This window comes from Myotis yumanensis, unplaced genomic scaffold (assembly GCF_028538775.1).
Source record: "Myotis yumanensis isolate MYYU_CA2020_CCGP unplaced genomic scaffold, mMyoYum1.0.hap1 SCAF_15, whole genome shotgun sequence".
In the NCBI taxonomy this organism is placed as follows: domain Eukaryota; kingdom Metazoa; phylum Chordata; class Mammalia; order Chiroptera; family Vespertilionidae; genus Myotis; species Myotis yumanensis.
In genome coordinates this window covers 38,804,270-38,824,390 of record NW_027223766.1, presented here as the reverse complement: position 1 = coordinate 38,824,390, position 20,121 = coordinate 38,804,270, and the positions used below count along the sequence as shown (strand labels likewise).

The 20,121-nt window shown below is 39.7% G+C and overlaps 1 protein-coding gene across 3 annotated transcripts in view; it reads left to right on the top strand.

The window, feature by feature from the left end:
- ZFPM2 (zinc finger protein, FOG family member 2) overlaps positions 1 to 20,121 on the top strand; it is a 425,162-nt gene that overhangs the window by 278,187 nt on the left and 126,854 nt on the right. For all 3 annotated transcript variants that reach the window (XM_070392063.1, XM_070392062.1, XM_070392061.1), the window contains one exon: positions 6,286 to 6,397. In XM_070392063.1, coding sequence (XP_070248164.1) covers positions 6,286 to 6,397 — 112 coding nt within the window. The remainder of the gene's footprint in view (positions 1 to 6,285; positions 6,398 to 20,121) is intronic.

The window sequence follows — 20,121 nt, the reverse complement described above, 5'->3', positions numbered from 1 at the left end:
AATGCAGTTGGGAGAGATTGGGAGGTGGTTTTTTTTGTGTGTGTGTTTTTTGTTTGTTTTTTTTAGTTCTAACTGTATAAGTCTAATGTCTGCAGTAATTTGGAAATTTTTATGCATCCCTTCGAATATGTTTTTAGAGGTGAAAGAATAGAAACAGCTATGAATTCTTAAAGCAGCTATGAATTTTGCAAAACAGGCCTCAGTCCTTTTCACCTATTACTCAGTTGTGGAAGCAATACCCCAAAAACATTTTCATTAGCATCCAGCCACATCTCATGGTACTGGCTTGAGATTCTCTAATGAGATTTTGTTATATTTCCTGAACTAAAATCAGTGGAGGCCAGTTTTTCCATTAAATGACACCTCGTTCTTTTAAAAGGCTGTGGTGTCAGGCTCCTCTCATGGGTCAGATTTTTCTAAGACTTCTAGCTCTTCCTAAGCCTCGTTTTGGAAATCTTTAACAAATATTTCCAGCAAAATTTGGAATCTCTAAGACCACATTATGTCACCAGTTTCTTGGGTTAGAATTATCTTCTGTTCTTTACCTTTGGGCTGTCTACTTTTATCTCCATTAACCTTTTGGCTCCAGTATAAACATTTATCGAAGGCTACCTCTTTTGTCGGTCCAGTAACTCCAAAGGTTAGTGAGAAGTGGATGCCAGTCTGACCTCTTTTATCCACATTAGATGATTCTAATTATTCCTAAGAAATGACACTTTTGACCCATTTTGTCCTTGTCAAGTTTGTCTAGTTGTAGACTGTCTGAGCATGAAACTCTGGGTTCAGAGAGTGTCCAGGAGGGCCGATTTTGTTCAACTTACAATGGGGAGCCCTCAAAAGTGCACACTGTTTCTTTTCCTTTTTAAAATATTCCAGCTTCACTGAAATTCAGGGCTCCTGTTATGTACCTTGAATTGATTTATTATTGAAAGAGACGGCCTAGATATAGATAAAGTGCAAACTTTAACCCGCAAAAAATCCAGGGGTTATTTCAGTACAAACAAAAAATGATGAAAACCTTTGTACAAGTGAGAATAAGCCAAGTTTTGCTGAGGTTGCAAGCAACCCTAATACCACAATAGCTCTTTACATTTAAAAAAAGGTGTTGTTTTTTCTCATGGTCCATGAATATTGTGAGGGCTTCCTTCCTCCTTGCAGGCTTACAAGATCAATGCAGCAAAGTCAAGGCATATCATGGTGGTCCATTGGCTCCTACAGCTTCTGTGTGAAAGTGACATGAGTCAGTCCATGTTCAATTTCATTGGTCAAATGAAGTGATATGACCACACCTAACTTTCAAAGAGACCTGGAAAGTGGAGAGTTGGAAATAAATGATCAGTGGCATTAGTGACTACCCCCACTTTTAAAATGGATAATGGTGTTGGTCTCAACATCTATGCTAATGATGACAGATATTACCAGTGCCTGAGAAATAGTAGGGGTTCAGCACATGTTTTTGTACATTTTTAATGCATCTATTCATATAGATCTTTAGCAAAAGTTTGACATGCATCTTTGGTGTACTCTACACTGTGTCACTTGTTTTCCATGGCAAGCTTTGAGATAGAAAGTATTGCCCATTTCTCAGATGTACTTGTGAGGTTCAGAATGTTCAAGTGATTTTCCCTTCACAGAACCCACCAGTAGCATGTGTCAGGATTAAAACCTACATCATCTAACTCTAAGAACAGCGGTGTTCTTTCTGCTACACCTCAACTCTAAGGTCAATGATGAACCATGAAATGTTTTAAATTCCTAATTACAGAAGCAGGAATTATTAGTCACCACTGTATATTTCCTCGTACTTTAAGGTACAAACATCAAACATATCTAATGATTTTAGAATGGCAATGAAGGTTTGGTGTTATCCCCACCCAGGGAAAATTGTTTTATACTTTTGAGCACATTTGACGAGGAAGTAATCATTTGTTTTTTAACGTTAAGTCAGTGATTCTGAATGTCTTTTGTATTGGTTTTCAATTACTGCCAAAACAAATTACCATACACTTAGTGGCTTAAAACCACACAAATGTATTACATTAAAGTTCTATAGATCAGAAGTCCAGTATGAATCTCTAGAGACTAAAATCAGTTTGTCAGATGTGTTCTTTTCTGTGTGTGTGTGGGGGGGGGGGGGGGGGGCGGGGTTGGGAGGCGGCGATCTGGGGAGAATTCATTTTCTGCTCATTCCAATTGCTGGCAGAAGAATTCAGATCCTGGAGTCTGCAGAACTGAAGTCCACTTCTTTGCTCCCTTTAATTGATGTCCCTCCCAGTTTCTAGACCATGGCATTCCTTAGCTGAGGCCTCAGCTTGCCATCCTCAAATGCAGCAGGTGGAATCCTTTCATGTCCAATCTCTTTGATCTACTGCTGCCTTTTTCTTCTACTTAAGAAATCTCCTGTGTTTAGATGGGGTCTATCTAGATAATCCAGGGTTGCCTGGTCACGTCATGGTCCTAAACCTTAATCGTATCTTTAAAATCCCTTTTACCAAGTAAGGTGACATATGCTCAGGTTCCAGGTGACTAGAGCACGGACGTCTTTGGGACCCAGATTTCTGCCTTCCACACCTTTTACATCTGCTCTCTTTTCTCATCATATTGTAGCAACTGTATTTTTTGTAGGAGACTAGATAAAGATCTTGGCCTTCATTTCTTCATTTGTGAAATCATTGAATGTAAAGTTGCTTCCACTCTTAACTCTTGTATAAATCCTTATGATAGAGAGAGGCATTGGAAAGTAAGCCTAATGATCAATGTGAACATTACTGTTATTTTCTATTCATAGGTTTTGCTGGAGTGTGGATTTCATATAATCCTGACTAACTCCTTCCCTCTCACACTTGGTAATCTTCTTTGAAGGCAGTCAATCTCTACAAAAGTTGACTTCTTCAGAAAGAAATTGACGTACCTGCTCGAAACTGTAATAACTGGTCCCTTGAGATTTTTTTATCTACTTATTTACTCTACAGCTTGGATATAGCTTTCAGCAAATCTTTGGTAAATTTTTGCTTTTGCTTTATTGATTTGGAGAAAAAGAAATTGTTTCCTCTTTAATTTAGTTTCTTAGTAAGTCAGAGTGTACCTATACCCAAGCATAATAAAGACTTCCAAAGTTTTAAAAGGTATTATGCCTAATTTACCATTAAGGAAAGATATTAATTAATGGTTTTTTTATTGTGCCACAAAATTAACTGCTTTAAATATTAATTGGCCCATGTAAAAACTGGAGAAAATGTTCATGCCTAACTCTTGGAGTTAAAAAATCAAAAAAAAAAAAAATACTAGGAAAGTACTTAATACCCAACATTTAGAAAATACTCAATAGATATAAACAGCTAATATTTGGTAGTAGTAATAGTAGGAGTGGACGTGAAGAACGCATCTCAGTATGCTCAGGACTTTCCATTTTTAACACTGAAAATCCAACATCTTGGGAAATGCTTCAATCCAAGGAAAACCCAGATGGTTGGTCACCCTAGGAGTAGTAGTTTGGAAACAAGAGATATGAATATAAATAAGGGCCCTGCCTTCTACAAGCTATTTTACCTAAAAAATTATTAAATTTTTGAGTTGCCATTTCTTTATCTGAAAATATATATGAAATAATAGAATCCTTATTTTTTCCTGCTCAAACCATCTGTATTGGCTTTATTCTTCTTAGAGATTTCAGCACAAAAGGTTTTGCCTAATAAGAAGAGGACCTTCAAGATCTGTTCTAACCTGCCCTTCCATATGCTGTGTTCCTTCCTCCTACTCATGATGATAATAATAATATTGATGATGATGATGATGATGACAGCTAATGTTTATCTAGTGCTTTCTACATACCAGGAACAGACTTTATAAGAACTTAAACAAAAGAGTCCAAAACTACTCACTATTTCTTGTACACATGTACATATATTCTATTCAGACTATGGCCATGCTATTACCAGAAATTGTAAATTCCTCCTGTCTGTCCTTTAAGATCTTGCCTGAGTATCACCTCTTCTATGAAATCCTTCCAGAATCCACAGGACAGGAATTTCTTTCTTGCCCTTCACTGACCTGCAAACAGTTTACTTGTGATGTTACACTCCTTACCTTGCTACTTTTTGCATTATATCAAACTTTTTTTTAACGTATCTGTACCGTTCACCAAAAAAACGCCTGAACATATTTTTTAGCACCACGCAAAGGACTCTGTTCATTGGTTTATTTGTGAAATGAATGGAAGAGCAATTGATTTACTTTACACTTAAAGATTCCCTAAAGTGTTTAAGTGATCAATATCTATTTTTTATATTATCTATCAAAAATTGTAAAAGCTCATTTACTGTGTAGAAATCCATATGGCTTTAAGAACTATGGAATATAAAGATTAAATAATTAAAATGAAATAATAGAATACAATAAAAATGGGGCCAAGTGTCTGTTGTTGAAATCTATTCTTTCAAATCAGAAGAAGCAGATGTTACAAAGAAGATGACTAAATCCATCATAGACACGTTTCTTTGAATGGTGGACTGTCTCCCGTGACTTGCTCTGCTTACTGCTTGGAGAACTGCTGACCCTGATCTGTGGACTTAACTGTTTCTCTGGTAATAAAAAGGAGCTAAAGTATGCATAATTAAGACCTACTGTTTAATTGGATATGGGTCACTATCTTTTCAGATTGAAGAAGCTTGCCTGTGCTCAAATTCTGGTTTGAAAATGGAAATAAATAGAAATGGTCACTCAGACGGGTAACCCTAGAGACAACTTGATAATATTTTGCCTAGATTGTTAAAAATTACAACATGATATAAAACTACTTCTTGCCTGCAGGGCTTTCAGATACTTGTTTTCTAATGGTTACACTAAGATATGTGTTTGAAATATTAAGATTTTGAAATGAATCAAAGTATGAATATGAAAAATCAGTATGCCAGTATTTCTTGCAATTGATCTGGTTTACTACCTCTTCTGTTTTAATATTCGAAGTATTTTTTCAACTTCTTTTTCAATGTATCCATCATGGTTCATGTTTTCATTAAATTGTGTATTCTGTGGTAGTTTTATCTCTCATCAAAAATTGAAACTTCAAGAAATGGGTTAGCCTTCCTTTTAACATGCAGCGTTTTTAATATGGCTCCGCAGTTAACAATGGGTCCCATGTCTCATGCGTTATCATTGTTGTCATTCAGCGGGTGAAACGGGTTTCCCAGATTCCTCAGAGATTTGAAGTGGCCAGATTACATGGAACTCCTCAAGCGAACACTTGTTAATGCCAATTTGGGAAATTGGTGATAGCACAAAACATGTGGGCAAGTCCCAGACTGGGCCGAGGTCGCTCTGGCAGGATCGTATCTAGGTGAAAATGCAGTTCAGAAATTACCTGGAGACCCTTGTATTATGCTCTGTGTTGTGGTTTTATGATATTTGATATACAGAACATGGGCTGCTGAATGATAAAAGTCTGAATGCCAGTTCACTGTGACTCATCAGAAACAAGAGTCTTGCTAAGCTTATTTCCTCACAGTTTATTTCCTGCCGTGTGCATTTATCAGCGTCGTTAAAGAAACAACCTAAAATGCCGAGCCTTTTGAACCTCGTATTTAAAATGTCCCCTGGAAACATTTTGTCTCCCTGCTTCTCTGCCTCTCAGAGGATGTCATGCTTTACTTGGTCTGCATTTTATTTTATTCATAACTCCCCTTTTATAGTCTTTTTGAAGACAATGTATGGTGGATCATTATTATTATTATTATTATTATTATTTCAGCTACAGACGGACTATATATCCACACTTAGCAAAGGGGTCAAGTAGATTTCATTATTCATTCAGAATAAATTCCTACTCTAATATAAATGTTGCTCAGGATAGAGCTTTGAAACGGATCCCGATTCTTTACATTCTTTCCTGTCTGTTTCAGGAAATAGTGAGATCCTGTTGATAGGAAAGGACAATGTGTCTAAAGTTCACTTCTAAACACCCTGCTCTTTGCAATGAAAGTCATCTGCATTCTCTTTATAATTCAGAGCCACAAGAGATCTGACTAATCTTGGCGATCTGATCCAGTATCATTTAGGGGGGGGGGGGGACATCCTTGATAATAATTCTACCATTCAGATTAGTGCAAGCTGGAAAGTTTCACAGCTTCTGTCATCGTAACAAGATATCAGGAGGCAGGGGAATAAGGACTTGGATTATGGTTCTGGAGATTTAGTTGTTTGTAAAAAAAAAATAAAATGATCCGTTATTATTCAAGGTTTTAATCAATGAAAGCCAATGGCATCTGTTTGTTATCATTCTTTCTGCAGAAGACAAAGGCTCAGGCCCCCATGGTGCTGACTGCTGGTCCCAAGTGGCTGCTGGATGTGACTTGGCAAGGCGTGGAGGACAACAAAAACAACTGCATTGTGTACAGCAAAGGTAAATGCAAGACCCCGCCCCTCCTTCTTTGGAAGTACTGAAACCTGATCATTGCGAAACAGCGCCAAATGAGCTGGGGTCAAATTTGATCCTCTCTTCCTTTTCCTCTTACGATTTCTCTTACCTGTGTTTGCAGCAAAGCCTGGTGCTTTTTTACAACGTAAAACAAACGGTATTATGCCATGAATTACTTAGCGCCACACACAGTTTCCTAAACTTGGTTCCTATTTGAGTACCCCTTCCTTGTTCTCCGTTTTCAGTGATGGCCGGTTTGAGGAAATCCCAGGTTTCCCTCGCAGGCATCTACCAAGAAGCAAATTCCTTGTGACATTTAGCACTTCCTGTCAAGGTGTATATTCCAGGAGACCGAATTCCAGCCAGTTTCTCAAAATCACTCGTGACGGGAGGGTAGCTTAAAATGAAATCCTAGCAAAGATGGAATTCTCCCCGGTAGCGATTTCTGAAGGCCAGGAGGGGACCAGGCAGGAGGAAGCGATGGCTTGCAGAGCTTTGCCTTTGATTTCCTCAGTGAGACATCAACCTAGACCATGTCATCCAGCTACGCCCTGGCTACAAAGGAGCCGAGCTGCAGCTCACAGCTCGGCGGTGGCCTATTGGCGGACTGGCTCTCCAAAACGCAGCCCCCTCCTCGTGTGTGGTGTGGTTTGGGGCCCTTTCCTCCATATTCAAGTTATGGACCCGAGCTCTGTACTTTTTCCAGCGAAATCCCTCATCGCTCCGCGTTGTAAATATTGCAGAACCTTGTGCTTCTCATGTTTAATTTCTTCTGGCTTTCGTTTTTTACCAAATAGACCTACTGAGATCAAAGATTTATTTGCACATTGAACCTAGACACCATGAAAGCGTACAAGGGACCAAGCAAATAAGTGCCCCTATCAATGTATTAACATAGAAAACACTAATCATAACATCAAAGACTCTTAAAAACTTGCTAGGAACAATTACAACTTGTTCCTATAATCATTATAATTTGTACACTTATAAGAGGATTGCCTTTAAACTGCCATAGCCTTTGAAAGTTGAAACACCGGAAAAAGGGAATTTGCAAGCTAAGAAAACAATCTGCACAGCAGGATCTGATTATATCCCTTTTCCTTCTATGATTGCTGGCCCCATACCCACTAGATTCTAACCCTAAATACCTGTGGTATGCGGGTGGGGGAGCTTTCAGCTGGAAGAGAAGGTAGAATTTTCCCAGGATACGTCAATATGATCTATCAACGTGGAAAGAAACAGTACAGTGAACCAGCCTCCCAATGCCCAAATTCAGGTGCCAAAATACAAAAGGGATCTTGGAATATAGGATTAATTACTGGGAATAACTTTTTTTTTTTTTTTTTGGCTGTGCAATATCTTATCTGCGTGATGGCTCTGTAGTATGGATGAAGCAAGGGAATAGCTGTTCTCCTATCATAACCCAAATCCATTGCATCTGAAAATCAGGCATTCTTTTGGAAGAGACGATGGTTACACTGATATATAAGGAAAATAACAAAATTCTAATTCAGTGTTCAATGGAGTACTTTTTTGTTATAGGTGGATATACCTCAAGCCTTTTGGCAATAAATGTTGAGTAATTTATGGAAGCTTATTAATTAATAATTAACTGATAAAACTCGTGCTAGCCTTGTACCTGGATAATAATGGTCACATTTATTAAGCACCCTTGAGTCCCCGCCCTTGGTATTCCCATACCAAATTGTACTTACTTCTCTCATTCCTCTTCATTGCCTTATTTTATGATTATAATTTTATGCGTTTAGGAAGAGAAAGTAAAAAGTAAGCTATTTCCTGCCTTTCCAATCTACTCCACGTTTACTGAGGGCAAGGACTGTGTCTTAGTCGCCTTTCTATCTTTGGTCTGGCATGCTGCTTATACAAAACAAAACAAAACACGAAATAAATATTGATTGGTTGACTAGATAAACCAATGATTAATGCTTGCCAGAGACTATAATAGACACTTCACATACTATGATGATGAACCGTTTGAATTCTTGCCATTTCATAGTTTCTACAAAAGGCAATTAGATATTGTTCACCCTACAAGAACAATTAGTATTGCAGTTCAAATAGCAGGGACTCCAGTAACTATATATGCATTATTTCATTTAATCATCATGTAAACCTCCCATAAGGTAATGAATATACTACCTCATTTTAACAAGGTGAAATTGCGAATTCGTAGGGTAAGTAATTTGCCACGGTCACGGAGCTAATATGCGCAGAGGGTGAAGTGGTGTTCACACGCACATTGGTCTAGCTTAGAGTCTGAGTTATACATAGTGGAATATGTTCTCCCTGCATTAAGATTTAAACAGCTCAGTGAGATGGGCAGGTTTTTTTCATTGGACACAATTTGGCATTGTGACTTAGGTAGGATGGTTGTCCTTGGGCATGGAGAGCTAACAATGGAGCCAGGTTTGAATCCAGATCTTGACAATTCCAAATTCTGTACTCCGTGTCCTATGGGACTCTGCCTTTGCACGTGTGACTGTTACAAGATGAGAAGATCCTCCCAAACCACGCCGACCTTCATGTCCAGAAATCACAGGAGTATATGTTAACGTGGAACTTCCCAAAGTGTGTGTATGTGTTTTCTTCCCAATGGACTTCCATGGGGATTAGTGCTCTGGGCAACACACTTGGGAAAACTCTGCTGTAGACTCTACGCTCATCTCCTCAATGGGCTTCAGAGGCCTGATGTTACTTTCTAGAATTCAGATTTTCATTGGAGGGAGGGGATAGCACCCCCACAGTAGGTCTTCAAGTTCTGGGAGTACCTTAATATTTTGGGATTGGAATAGGGATCATTCGCGTCATGGAAAATGTGACCCCGAGAAGCATACCTACCAGGACCACACTGGCTCTGTAGCCTTTTGTCATTAAAGCCAGCAGGTATGACAGAACTCCTCAAAGCAAATGCGTTTTGTAGGTGGAAGGATTAGCAATTCAGGTTTAACAATATTGACTTGAAAATCTCTAATGTGTGAGGCATTGTCATAGTGAAGGGGTGGGCAAACTTTTTGACTCGAGGGCCACAGTGGGTTCTTAAACTGGACCGGAGGGCCGGAACAAAAGCATGGATGGAGTGTTTGTGTGAACTAATATAAATTCAAAGTAAACATCATTACATAAAAGGGTACGGTCTTTTTTTTTTTTTAGTTTTATTCATTTCAAATGGGCCGTATCCGGCCCACGGGCCGTAGTTTGCCCACAGCTGTCATAGTGTATATGTTATTTTGGGAGCTCTTGTTTTCAAGTGATAGAAGTTCACGTGTGTGTGTGTGTGTGTTGGGAGGAGGGGCATTCATCTGCTCATGGACCTGAGAGTCCATGGCAGTTCTGGACTTCAGGAACACCTTCATCCAGTTGTTCAAACCTTGTCCCCAGATTGTCTCTCTCTGTCTTCTGCTTCCTCTTTCTTTTGTGAGCTTCATTCTCAGAAGTAGTCTCCTCAGGCAGTGGGAAGCTCCAGACTTATTCTACCAGCTCAACAATTCCAACGAAAAGAGCTTTTCCAGATGTTTAGTGGGCTATATCACATACCAATCCCTAAACCAGTTAATCGCTATGACTTTCCCTGACTCTCCCTCACCGACTACAATCATACTTAGGGCCAAAGAATAGAATTATTCCCACAGAACCACTAAGATGGAGGATAAATAGTTCCCTCAATGAAACCAAAGTACTATTGCCACACACACATAAATGGTTGCTTATTGGGCTAACATCCATGCACCCAGATTTCCTTATTTTGTTTTCTAGCTGAGAACCTACATGACTTAGGCATTCTATGCCAAAATCATTATTATATGAGATGGCTAACTGAGAGTACATTAGCACCTATTTACAAATAGGATGTAAAATGCATATGTGTAGTGTTTTTAAAAATTGCCTTGACTGTGAAATTTTTGATATTTTTATGTTGTGTCCATAGGCCACTTAATATGTAACTATTACCACTTAAGAGACACGCTTCTTGAAGTATTATTAAATGTGGGCTAGTAATGAAATTAAATATAATTATAAAATTTTCATTGTCAGGGCGTTCATCAAATAATTATTATAAAATGTATTATATCACTTAGTGCTGCTTAACTGCCTGCCATCGTCTTGTTTCATCAATGTCAGAAAAGAATAGTATTTGGCGTTAATGTTATAATCTGATGTATGTTTTTCCTGCCTCAACTACCCCCTGTCATTCCAGAAAGTAATTAGGTCATCCAGACATTGATGGACCAGACTTGTTGGGTCGTCTGTTTTTGCCATTATTTTCAACAGACTCCAGATAATTCTAATTTACTTATCTGCAGTGAAAAAAGACTAAAAAGCACTATGCTGAAGTGAAAGAGAGGTTGCTAGGGGGTAGGATGAGCAAAGTCTGCCCACTTACTACTAAAATCCACTAATGCCTATCGAATGTTGGAGCTTGTCTTCTCTTTTTTTCTTTTTCAATTACAGTTTACACTGGATATTATTTTGTATTAGTTTCAGTTGTACAGCATGGTGTCTTCTTTGCTCTGTAACATTCTGTTCTTTAGAGTGGTTGCACAATATTGGTGGCCCTTTTATATATAAAAAGTAAATGGCTTAATTTGAGTTTTGTGTTTCTGAGTATTTACTAGTAAAATTAAGCCTTTATTCTTGGTCTGGCCAGGTAGCTCAATCATCCTACCCATACGCTAAGGTTGCAGGTTCCCTTGCTAGTTAGGGCACATAATAGAAGCAACCAATGAATGCATAAATAAGTGGGACAACAAATCAGTCTCTCTCTCTCTCTGTCTCTGTCTCTGTCTCTCTCTCCTTTTCTCTTTCCCTAAAATCAATCAATCAATAAAAAAGAATTCTTCTTCTGTGAAAGCACAATTTCATTGTGAAACAACGGTTGCTCATATGTAACTTTGGGCAAGTCATTTTCCCTCTATAAATCTTGATTTTCTCAGCTGTAAAAATGGAATAGCAGTGGCCGTCTCACAGAATTTTGGGGAAGATGCACCCACACACTAACTGTGTATGTTATTATAAATATCACTAGAGGCCCGGTGCACAAATCCGTGCACCAGTGGGCTCCCTCGGCCTGGCCTGCGGGATCGAGCCGAAACCGGCTCTCCGACATCCCCCGAGAGCTCCCAGATTGCAAGAGGGCACAGGCCAGGCGAGGGACCCTACTAGTGCATGATCAGGGCCGGGGAGGGACATGGGAGGTTGGCCAGCTGGGGAGGGACCACAGGAGGGCTCCAGGGAGCGCCCGGCCCATCTCACTCAGTCTCAATCAGCCGGACCCCAACAGCAAGCTAACCTACTAGTCGGAGCGTCTGCCCCCTGGTGGTCGGTTCATGTCATAGTGAGCAGTAGAGTGGCCTTAGCATATCATTAGCATATTACACGTTGATTAGTTGAATGGACGACCAGACACTTAGCATATTAGGCTTTTATTATATAGGATATTTGCCCTGTACTCATAAGTCAATACAAATTAAAGGAAATGAAGCCAGGCCTCCAAGTATGCAAGGAAACATGATCGTCTGATACAAGATTTATAGCCAGGAATTCCATAAGTCCCTTTCAGTCACTGTGAACCCACGGTACCTGCAGAGAATCGTATTACAGAGTCAGAGAACTGAAGCCTTTGCCGGAGATATTATTGGATTTTTTTGGAGGGGAGGGGGGCACATGATATTTCTATTTTTAATGAAAGTCATAAAAATGCTAATATAATTATAATATTAATACTAGTAATAGCAGTTGCCATTTTTTAATAAGCACTTATTCTATGCCAGGTATTATTTTAAATGCTGTACATACATTTTCTCATTTACCATTACAAGCTCATGATGTAAACAGCGTATTCCCACTTTGTGGATGAGTAAACCAAGGTCCAAATAAGTTAATAGTTAAAGGATATATAGCTCATACATAATGAAATTGGGATTTAGTCTTAAATATGTCATCCTAAGTTACCAAATATACAATTAGCAGAGTTTTGAAGATGTGGTTGTAGGTTATTGCTCTTCTCCCCAAATTGCATACTACATGTTTATCAGCCAGACTTTCTTTTTCTCATTCTATGGTTTGGCTTTAAAGAGAAAGTGTCCAAGAAATAAAAACAGCAGTGACAGCAGTACTTTTTCCCAATTTCTCTGTTGTTTTTAAGACCACGGCAATTAAAAGTCATACAGAAGATCAATCTCAAAATCATTCTAGGATCATCTTCAAAGTTCTGATTTTTTGTTGTTTGCACAAATGTAGCCATGCAGTTAATTCAGTTAAGCCTATATTGATTGTCTACTGTGTTCCAGGTCTTATACTAGGCACCGTTGAATTAGTGACAAATTCTAATATGACCTATCTTGGGTGAGCAACTTTCTGCACACTGACTAAATTGATCAATTTTTCAACACAAAGATCTTTCATTGTAAGGATTCTTGCAAAAGTCTGGACTATTTTCCACGTTAAAATACAGGATCTGTTACATGTTCCTAGAACTTTGAAACAATAGCCTTGTCTTAAGTGGCAGCCAATTTTTAAACTAGCCTTCAAGCAACTTTACCTAAAGGACCTAATATCATAGAAATAAGACATAAGAATTTAAAGGGGAAAATGTGCTTAAAATAAAGTCTTTATTTCCTATCGGTAATTCATAGAAAATGTGTAACTATTGTCTAGTTTTACAGAATTCTTACAAGAGGTGGGTGCCTGAACCCAATATTTAACAGCAGGAATTATAAAATCATAAGGCGATTAAGTTAGCGAGTCACAGAATTCCAATATTGCTTTTTAAATGACTTCAGGATATAGGAGGTACTAAGGTTATTATCTGTTATCAGGAATACAGTGGAATTGTACAACTGGATAATAACCAAACAAACTGACACAATGTAAAATTACATTATCAGTGTGTTAAAACAAAATTGCACCCTAAAGGAGTCCACATGCCAGCTCAGAGCTGCAGTGTAATTATGCTTAACTCTGATAATTAAAATACAACAGAGATCAACAGAATCATTTTCATTAAGAAAATTATTAATGATGGTGGTATAACAGTAATTGATTGCCGAGCTCCACAGGATAACGCGCTGCCGAAAACCCAACGTGTGTCATGAACATCTGAGGCTTTTTCTGGGTATGTTCTGTAAGAATGAGAGATGTTCTGGGGAGTGAGCGATTTCTTATGCCTGTTCTGGGAACCAGTGGTTGTAAAAATAGCTGCTTTAGAAAACCACCGTTTTGAGTCAAATTGTCATTTCTGAGGGGTTCTTAAGGTCAAGACAAGTGACCCCGGTAGTGACGATGTTATTTACTGTCTGTTACAGATTGCAGGATGACAGCAACTATAGCAAATATCGGGCCTTCTGTCATTTCACACTTTACTATGCATTTGCTATATTTTTACAGTTATGTGGGTGATTTAATGATGTTCTTCCAGTCTGCTTCTGTTCGTACCAAATAGTTTATTTCCTTAGTTATTATTAATGTATGCTATGTGATATGAAAAAATGCATTTGTTCTCATATCAATATCGCTGTGAGTTTCCTTAATGAAATGTTGGTAAATAATCCTGCATATAATACTATTAATTACTTCATGCTATATCACATGCTGGAGAAAAAGTATCCCTAACTACCCTGGATCCATGCATAAATGAAGCTTCTGTCTCTTAGGGGTAAAACCCAGTTAGGGTGATGGCAAATGATAAGACCTAAGATTATATCCATTTTATTGATATAAAAACAAGAAAGGTAGTGTGAGGCCTTTTGACAGGTGACTGACTGTCATTCAGGTAGGTTAGCTTGTCATTCAAAGAGATGCTAATCTTGAAAGCTACCCCCAAAAGTATCGTTGTCAACTAAAATGAGGGACAACTCTTCAGGGTAGTAGATTTTTTCCAGAGTAAGATACTATGAATAGTTCTTTGTATAATAAAAGCCTAATATGCTAAGTGTGTGGTTGTCTGGTCGGCCGTTCAACCAATCAAAGCGTAATATGCTAATGATATGCTAAGGCCGCTCACCCACTCACTATGACGTGCACTGACCACTTGGGGCAGACGGTAGACCAGTCACTATGACATGCACTGACCACCAGGGGACAGACGCTCCAATCAGTAGGTTAGCTTGCTGCAGGGGGTCCTGCTGATCGGGACTGAGCAAGACAGGCTGGACACGCCCGGGAGCCCTCCTGTGGTCCCTCCCCAGCTGGCCAACCTCCCAGGTCCCTCCCCAGCCCTGACTGTGCACCGGTGGGGTCCCTTGGCCTGGCCTGTGCCCTCTGGCAATCTGGGCTGAAGGACCTTCCCCCTGAGTACATGAATTTTGTGCACCGGGCCTCTAGCTATATTATAATTCCAAGTGAAAAAGCAGAATATGAAGTATTGAGCCTCGAAGGATTATAATTATATTAAAAAGTGTATGCATAGAGAAACATACTGGAAAGAAATACCTCAAAATTATACAAGTAATTCTATAAAGGTGGTAAGATTTGGGAATCTTTTTTGCATCCCTCTTTTATAATTTTCTTCACTTGATTATTTTTTCCTATGTAATTTGAGAAAAGTATTTGCAAATGAAAATCACTCTTTGTCTTAGCTACGTTCTTGCTCTTCTTTTTATACAACCCAAACTAAAAGAACAAAGAAATCTCTGCCTTGCCCACAAAGTGTCTCTCATCCATAGAATTTAAATTATTTCCTGGTGATATAATTATTTTTCCTTAGTATCTCTATAAATGTCCTAACATTTTGTTTTATGAGATAATTTCCCAAATAAGATAAATGTACTTGGGCCCATGCTTTGTGCATGATATGGCCCAGGTGTCATGAGGGATACAAAGAACTATGAAACATCGCCCTGGCTCAGGATGCTTACTGAAACGCGTTACTTGATGAAGGTTGTGTTAAACTGAGTTCAAGCTTGCATGGTCAGAGCAAAGTTGACAGAGGATGTGGAATTGTGCTTGGCTATTGAAAGTTGAATATAAGTTTGAGAAATGGGAGGAAGGCATTTGAGGAGGTTGAAACTGTGCCTAAGAGCATACAGTGTTTCTGTGAGAGTGTCAGAGCACGCTTTATTTAAATCAGGGAATTTACAGATGAGACCAGTGAGGGACCAGTTTCTGAGGGCCATGCTTTGGTTTCAGTGGCTTGCGCCGTGGAAGACCTCCTCGGGGAGGAGTGGAGAGCTGCTGAGCGTTCAGAGGCACACATGATCACATCGGGATTTTAGTACAAATGTTGTGTGTGAGGTTAAGTTTGGGCCCATCCATTAATAAAAGCAAGACTTTATCTGTCAGGGGAGTAATGTTGGTAGATACACCCTCTAGAAGATAGTGGTGAATCTTTCTCCTTATCCACTTAATACCCGAGTCCCACAATTTTTCAACTCCAAATGGACCTCCTAACCCTCACCCCACCACCGTTTCCCTGTCCACCAGCTCCTCCTGTTTTTTTCTCTCAGGTCACCTGGCTTACATTCCAGGGCTCATGATTCTAATTACTCTTTTGTACTCCCTCACTCTTTTCTCTTTCCAGCCTTTACCTCCATTCTGGTCAATCCAACTTCCCACTTTTCTCTGGGCAGAAGTTAAAGTGAATTAATATCTGTGCCATGCTTAGAGTAGTGCCCGATTCACAGTGAGCACCACATAAACATGTGGTCACAATAAGACAAATGAACCACCACCAACAACAAAACTCAATGCTGACCAGCTTGCATTACATTTGATCACAAGGTAAATGAGAACCCTCAGTGTATGTCGTCTGTCAATACAGATTTATTTCCCTAATGAATCTGCAAGGTCACTGTTTCAGACTTATGTCTCCCCAAACATACAACATCTCTTGTTAGAGGATGACCTTGCTTCTTGTTTCAGAGAGTGGAAAACTGGAAGCACAAACCACCCTCCAGTAGCTTCCCATCACAATTAGACTGAGATGGCATGGAGCCCTATCTGGCCCACTTTCACACTGTGACAGCAGAGGTGAGCAGTGGGCAGAGACTGTCAGCCTGCAAAACTTAACAGAGCTACTATTCGGCCCTTTACAGAAAAAGGTTGCCAACCCCAAACTAAACCTACCGAGTCATTACCTTGGACTCACCGACCCTCGCTGCTCTGCCAGGGATGCCTCTGTGGTTACATTTATGGCAGCTCTCCAACTGCTCTGTGGCAGTGGCACAGGTCCCCTTGCTTTTGCTTGAGAATACAAAACATGTGCCTGCCTCAGGGCCTTTGCACTGAGCTCTGTCCCCACAATGCTCCCTCTCTTACTTCATTCAGGACTCTCTAAATGTTGCCTTCCCAGAGGGTCTGCCTAACAACTATCCTGTCTCTCTCTGTCTCTCTTATCTCCTCTGTATGAGTTGGCTTAGGCTGCTATCACAAAATACCATAGACTTTGGGGCTGAAACAACAGATCTTTGTTTCTCACAGTTAGGGAGGTTTGAAATCCAAGATCAGGGTACAGGTAGATTTGGTGTCTGGTGAGAGTCCTCTTCCTGGTTTGCAGAGGGGCACCGTCTTGCTGTACCCACACCTGGTGGAGGAAGAGAGAGCAGGGGAGCTCCCTTGTGCCTCTTCTTAAAAGGGCACTAATCTCATCATGAGGTCTCCATCCTCATGGCCTAATTACCTCCCAAAGGCTTCACTGGGTTAGGGCTTCAACATAAAAATTTGGGGGAAACACAGAACATTTAGGCCATAACATCCTCTTTCTCATTTATCTTCATATATGACATTTTAGCATTTAGTAAAAATTTGTAATGTCATTTACCCACCCCTAGAATGGGACATTTTCAAGGATAAGAATTTTGTATGTTGTTAAGCAGTCCATGGTAGTACATGGCACATAGTATGTGCTCACTAAATATTTATGAATGAATAAGTAAATGAATGAGTTGCTCCTTATTCTTTAATATGGAAAACAATATAAGATATGCATTTAATAATTTTTCCACAATCATCTTCTTGGCTTTTGATCAATTTTCTGAGATGCTCTCAAACTTTATTTCTTAACTTCAGCATCGAATTTTAACTGTAATTTTTATACTTTACGAGAGGTCTTTCTTATTGTCTGACAGTTTTTTTAAAAAAAAGTAAATTTATAAATTTTTTATTGATTTTTTACAGAGAGGAAGGGAGAGAGATAGAGAGTTAGAAACATCATTGAGAGAGAAACATTGATCAGCTGCCTCCTTCACACCCCCGACTGGGGATGTGCCTTACAACCAAGGTACATGCCCTTGACCGGAATCGAACCTGGGACCCTTCAGTCTGGAGGCTGACGCTCTATCCACTGAGCCAAACCGGCTAGGGCTGACAGTTTTTTTTTTAAATGCCTTGCTCTTTTTATATGGATATTCTTTAATCTCTGAAGATAGGAATTGGAAGGATGTTTAGGAAGTTATGTGTCCTGTGCAGTGTTTCTTACTTTTCCTAACCTGTTTGGTCCCTGTATTCAGTGTTGAAGCTTTTCTCAAATGTCTAGAGATCCATGAATGTCTGCTTTGTTTTTTAGGAGTGAGGCACTAAAAGCCAAATGCTACGCAATAGCATGCACAGGCAGGTGGTGGGTTTTGCGTATGGTAATAGGATCACACTCTCACCATAGTAATGAGGTCCCCAAACAACAGCACATGTGATTTTTTAGTCTTAGTGTGACTAGCTTCTCCAGAGAATGCCAGTCTCATCTCTGAGATTTACGAATCTTGCAGTCAGCCATTAGAGGACTTAGTGGGCAAAAGGGATTAGGTGGTGCATTGGGTAAGTCCTACTTCCGTTTTGAGATTGTAGATGTTCCCTTCATCATCTCACTCAGGTGACACTTTAGCATCCCCTTTGCCGAGCCTGTATCTCTGGACCTGAAGCCACTGTTCCAGTTCTGCAAACACTAAGCCTCCATCTCCTAACCCAGTAGAAAGGGAGTGTCCCTTAGCTCTCTGGGGAATGGCTGACCATGTGTAGCTAACAGCTTCTTACTCAGAATGCAGGCCTGCAGGTTATAGCCCCACTGCTCAGCCCACCTTTCAAGGCACCAGGCGTCTTTATTTCCTGATTTTTTTTTCCTAGATTCTGCAGAACAAATCTGCTTGCTTCTTGCTAACCTACTGCTCTTCAAGTACCTGAATTTCGGCTTTCCATGCTCTGCTATGTCATCTTTACCGTTTTCTAGCTTCTGAGATTTTGTTGACTTCTGTTGATCATTCTGCCCTGTCATCTCTTTGCCCTCATCACCCTGTTTTTTCTTTATTGTCAGGTTAGTGAAAGGGAATAGAAGGAAATGCATGTTATTAATTCTCAGGAGCCTCTCTGCTTTCGGTCTTGGACAAGCTTCTGCAAAGTTTTGTGCATTCATGCTTTGACTTCTTAAATTCCGACAGCTTCTCTTGTCTAGTTTCTACCTTCCTGACTCCATTGAAGTGACTCACAGGTCTCCTGTGGTTTTCTCTTGCCACTTTTTCCTTCCAGGGGACTTGATCTGACTGTCCCTTGTCACGGCCAGTGACAGGTGTCTCCATCACTGTCCATCCACTAAGCATTATCATGCTCTCATCTTCTTTCTTCTCACTTATATTTTCCCTAGATTACCTCATCGGTGTTTTTAACTACTCTACTCTTTAGAGCCTCATTCCTCATTCATCCTCCACAGATACCCTATGCTCCAACTTTACTCATTTTAAATTTCTCAAATACCCATTGCTTGTTTATATCTGTCTTTGGACATTCATGTTTCCCTTGCCTAATAAACTTCTAGCCATCTTGATCATTGCTACAAGGTACCACCCAAGATGTAGTGTGTATCAGTGTCTCTGAGCAGCCTTCCTTGCTCCGTCGCCATAGGGACAAGCTCCACCCCAACCTGTGCATTGTCCAAAGTTGGATGTGAACACTTCGAATGCAGTGACTCCATTTCTCACCTCTGATCCCCCACACACAGTATGTAGTATACACTGATTGAATTCTGAATTATTATTTAATGGCTTTTATGGTGCACCATTCAACAGAGTAGGCTCTATCGAGACTTGAAATAGTTTTAGAAATTACTAGCGTGGAAATCATTTGAAAATTCAGTAATCAAATACTTTTCTCCCCACATCTAGAAAATCATACCATGCGCTAACAAGCTTTTAAAAATGCTAAGGAATCTGGTACAGGAGGATTTCTTTGGAGTGTCTTATACATACATAGCATACATTGTACTATATCAGTTAGCATGAGAGCATGTAAGAGTATGGAAATACTAAAATCGATATGCATGCAAAGGATGCTGCAAAGCCGTGGGGTTTTATTTGACATCTTTGCACACCAGCTATCCCAAGGCATTGGCTCACGATTACTGGGCAGTTCTTTCTGGACCCACTGTCTTTCTCCTCCTGTCACACATTAACTGTGCCTGTCGTTCTAAGCTCTTCACTGGGGGGAAGTCAGCCAGATCTCCAGACTTTGCTCTGAGACCTGAAATTGGAAGCTTTTCGTTTTTATTCTGGGTGTATAAGTCCATTTTTTGAAGGCTATTTTTAAACTTAAAAGGTCACCTTGTATGCCATGACATACAGTAGCACTTCAGAGAAGATATATTCTCATTAGTCTGCCTGAGGCCTATGAAGACTGTCAGACAACAGTGGGGTCAACCAAGATAGTATATCGTGGTGTTGCTAGCCAGAATATCCCAACCAAAGGAACGGATCTGAAATACATACATTTCAGTA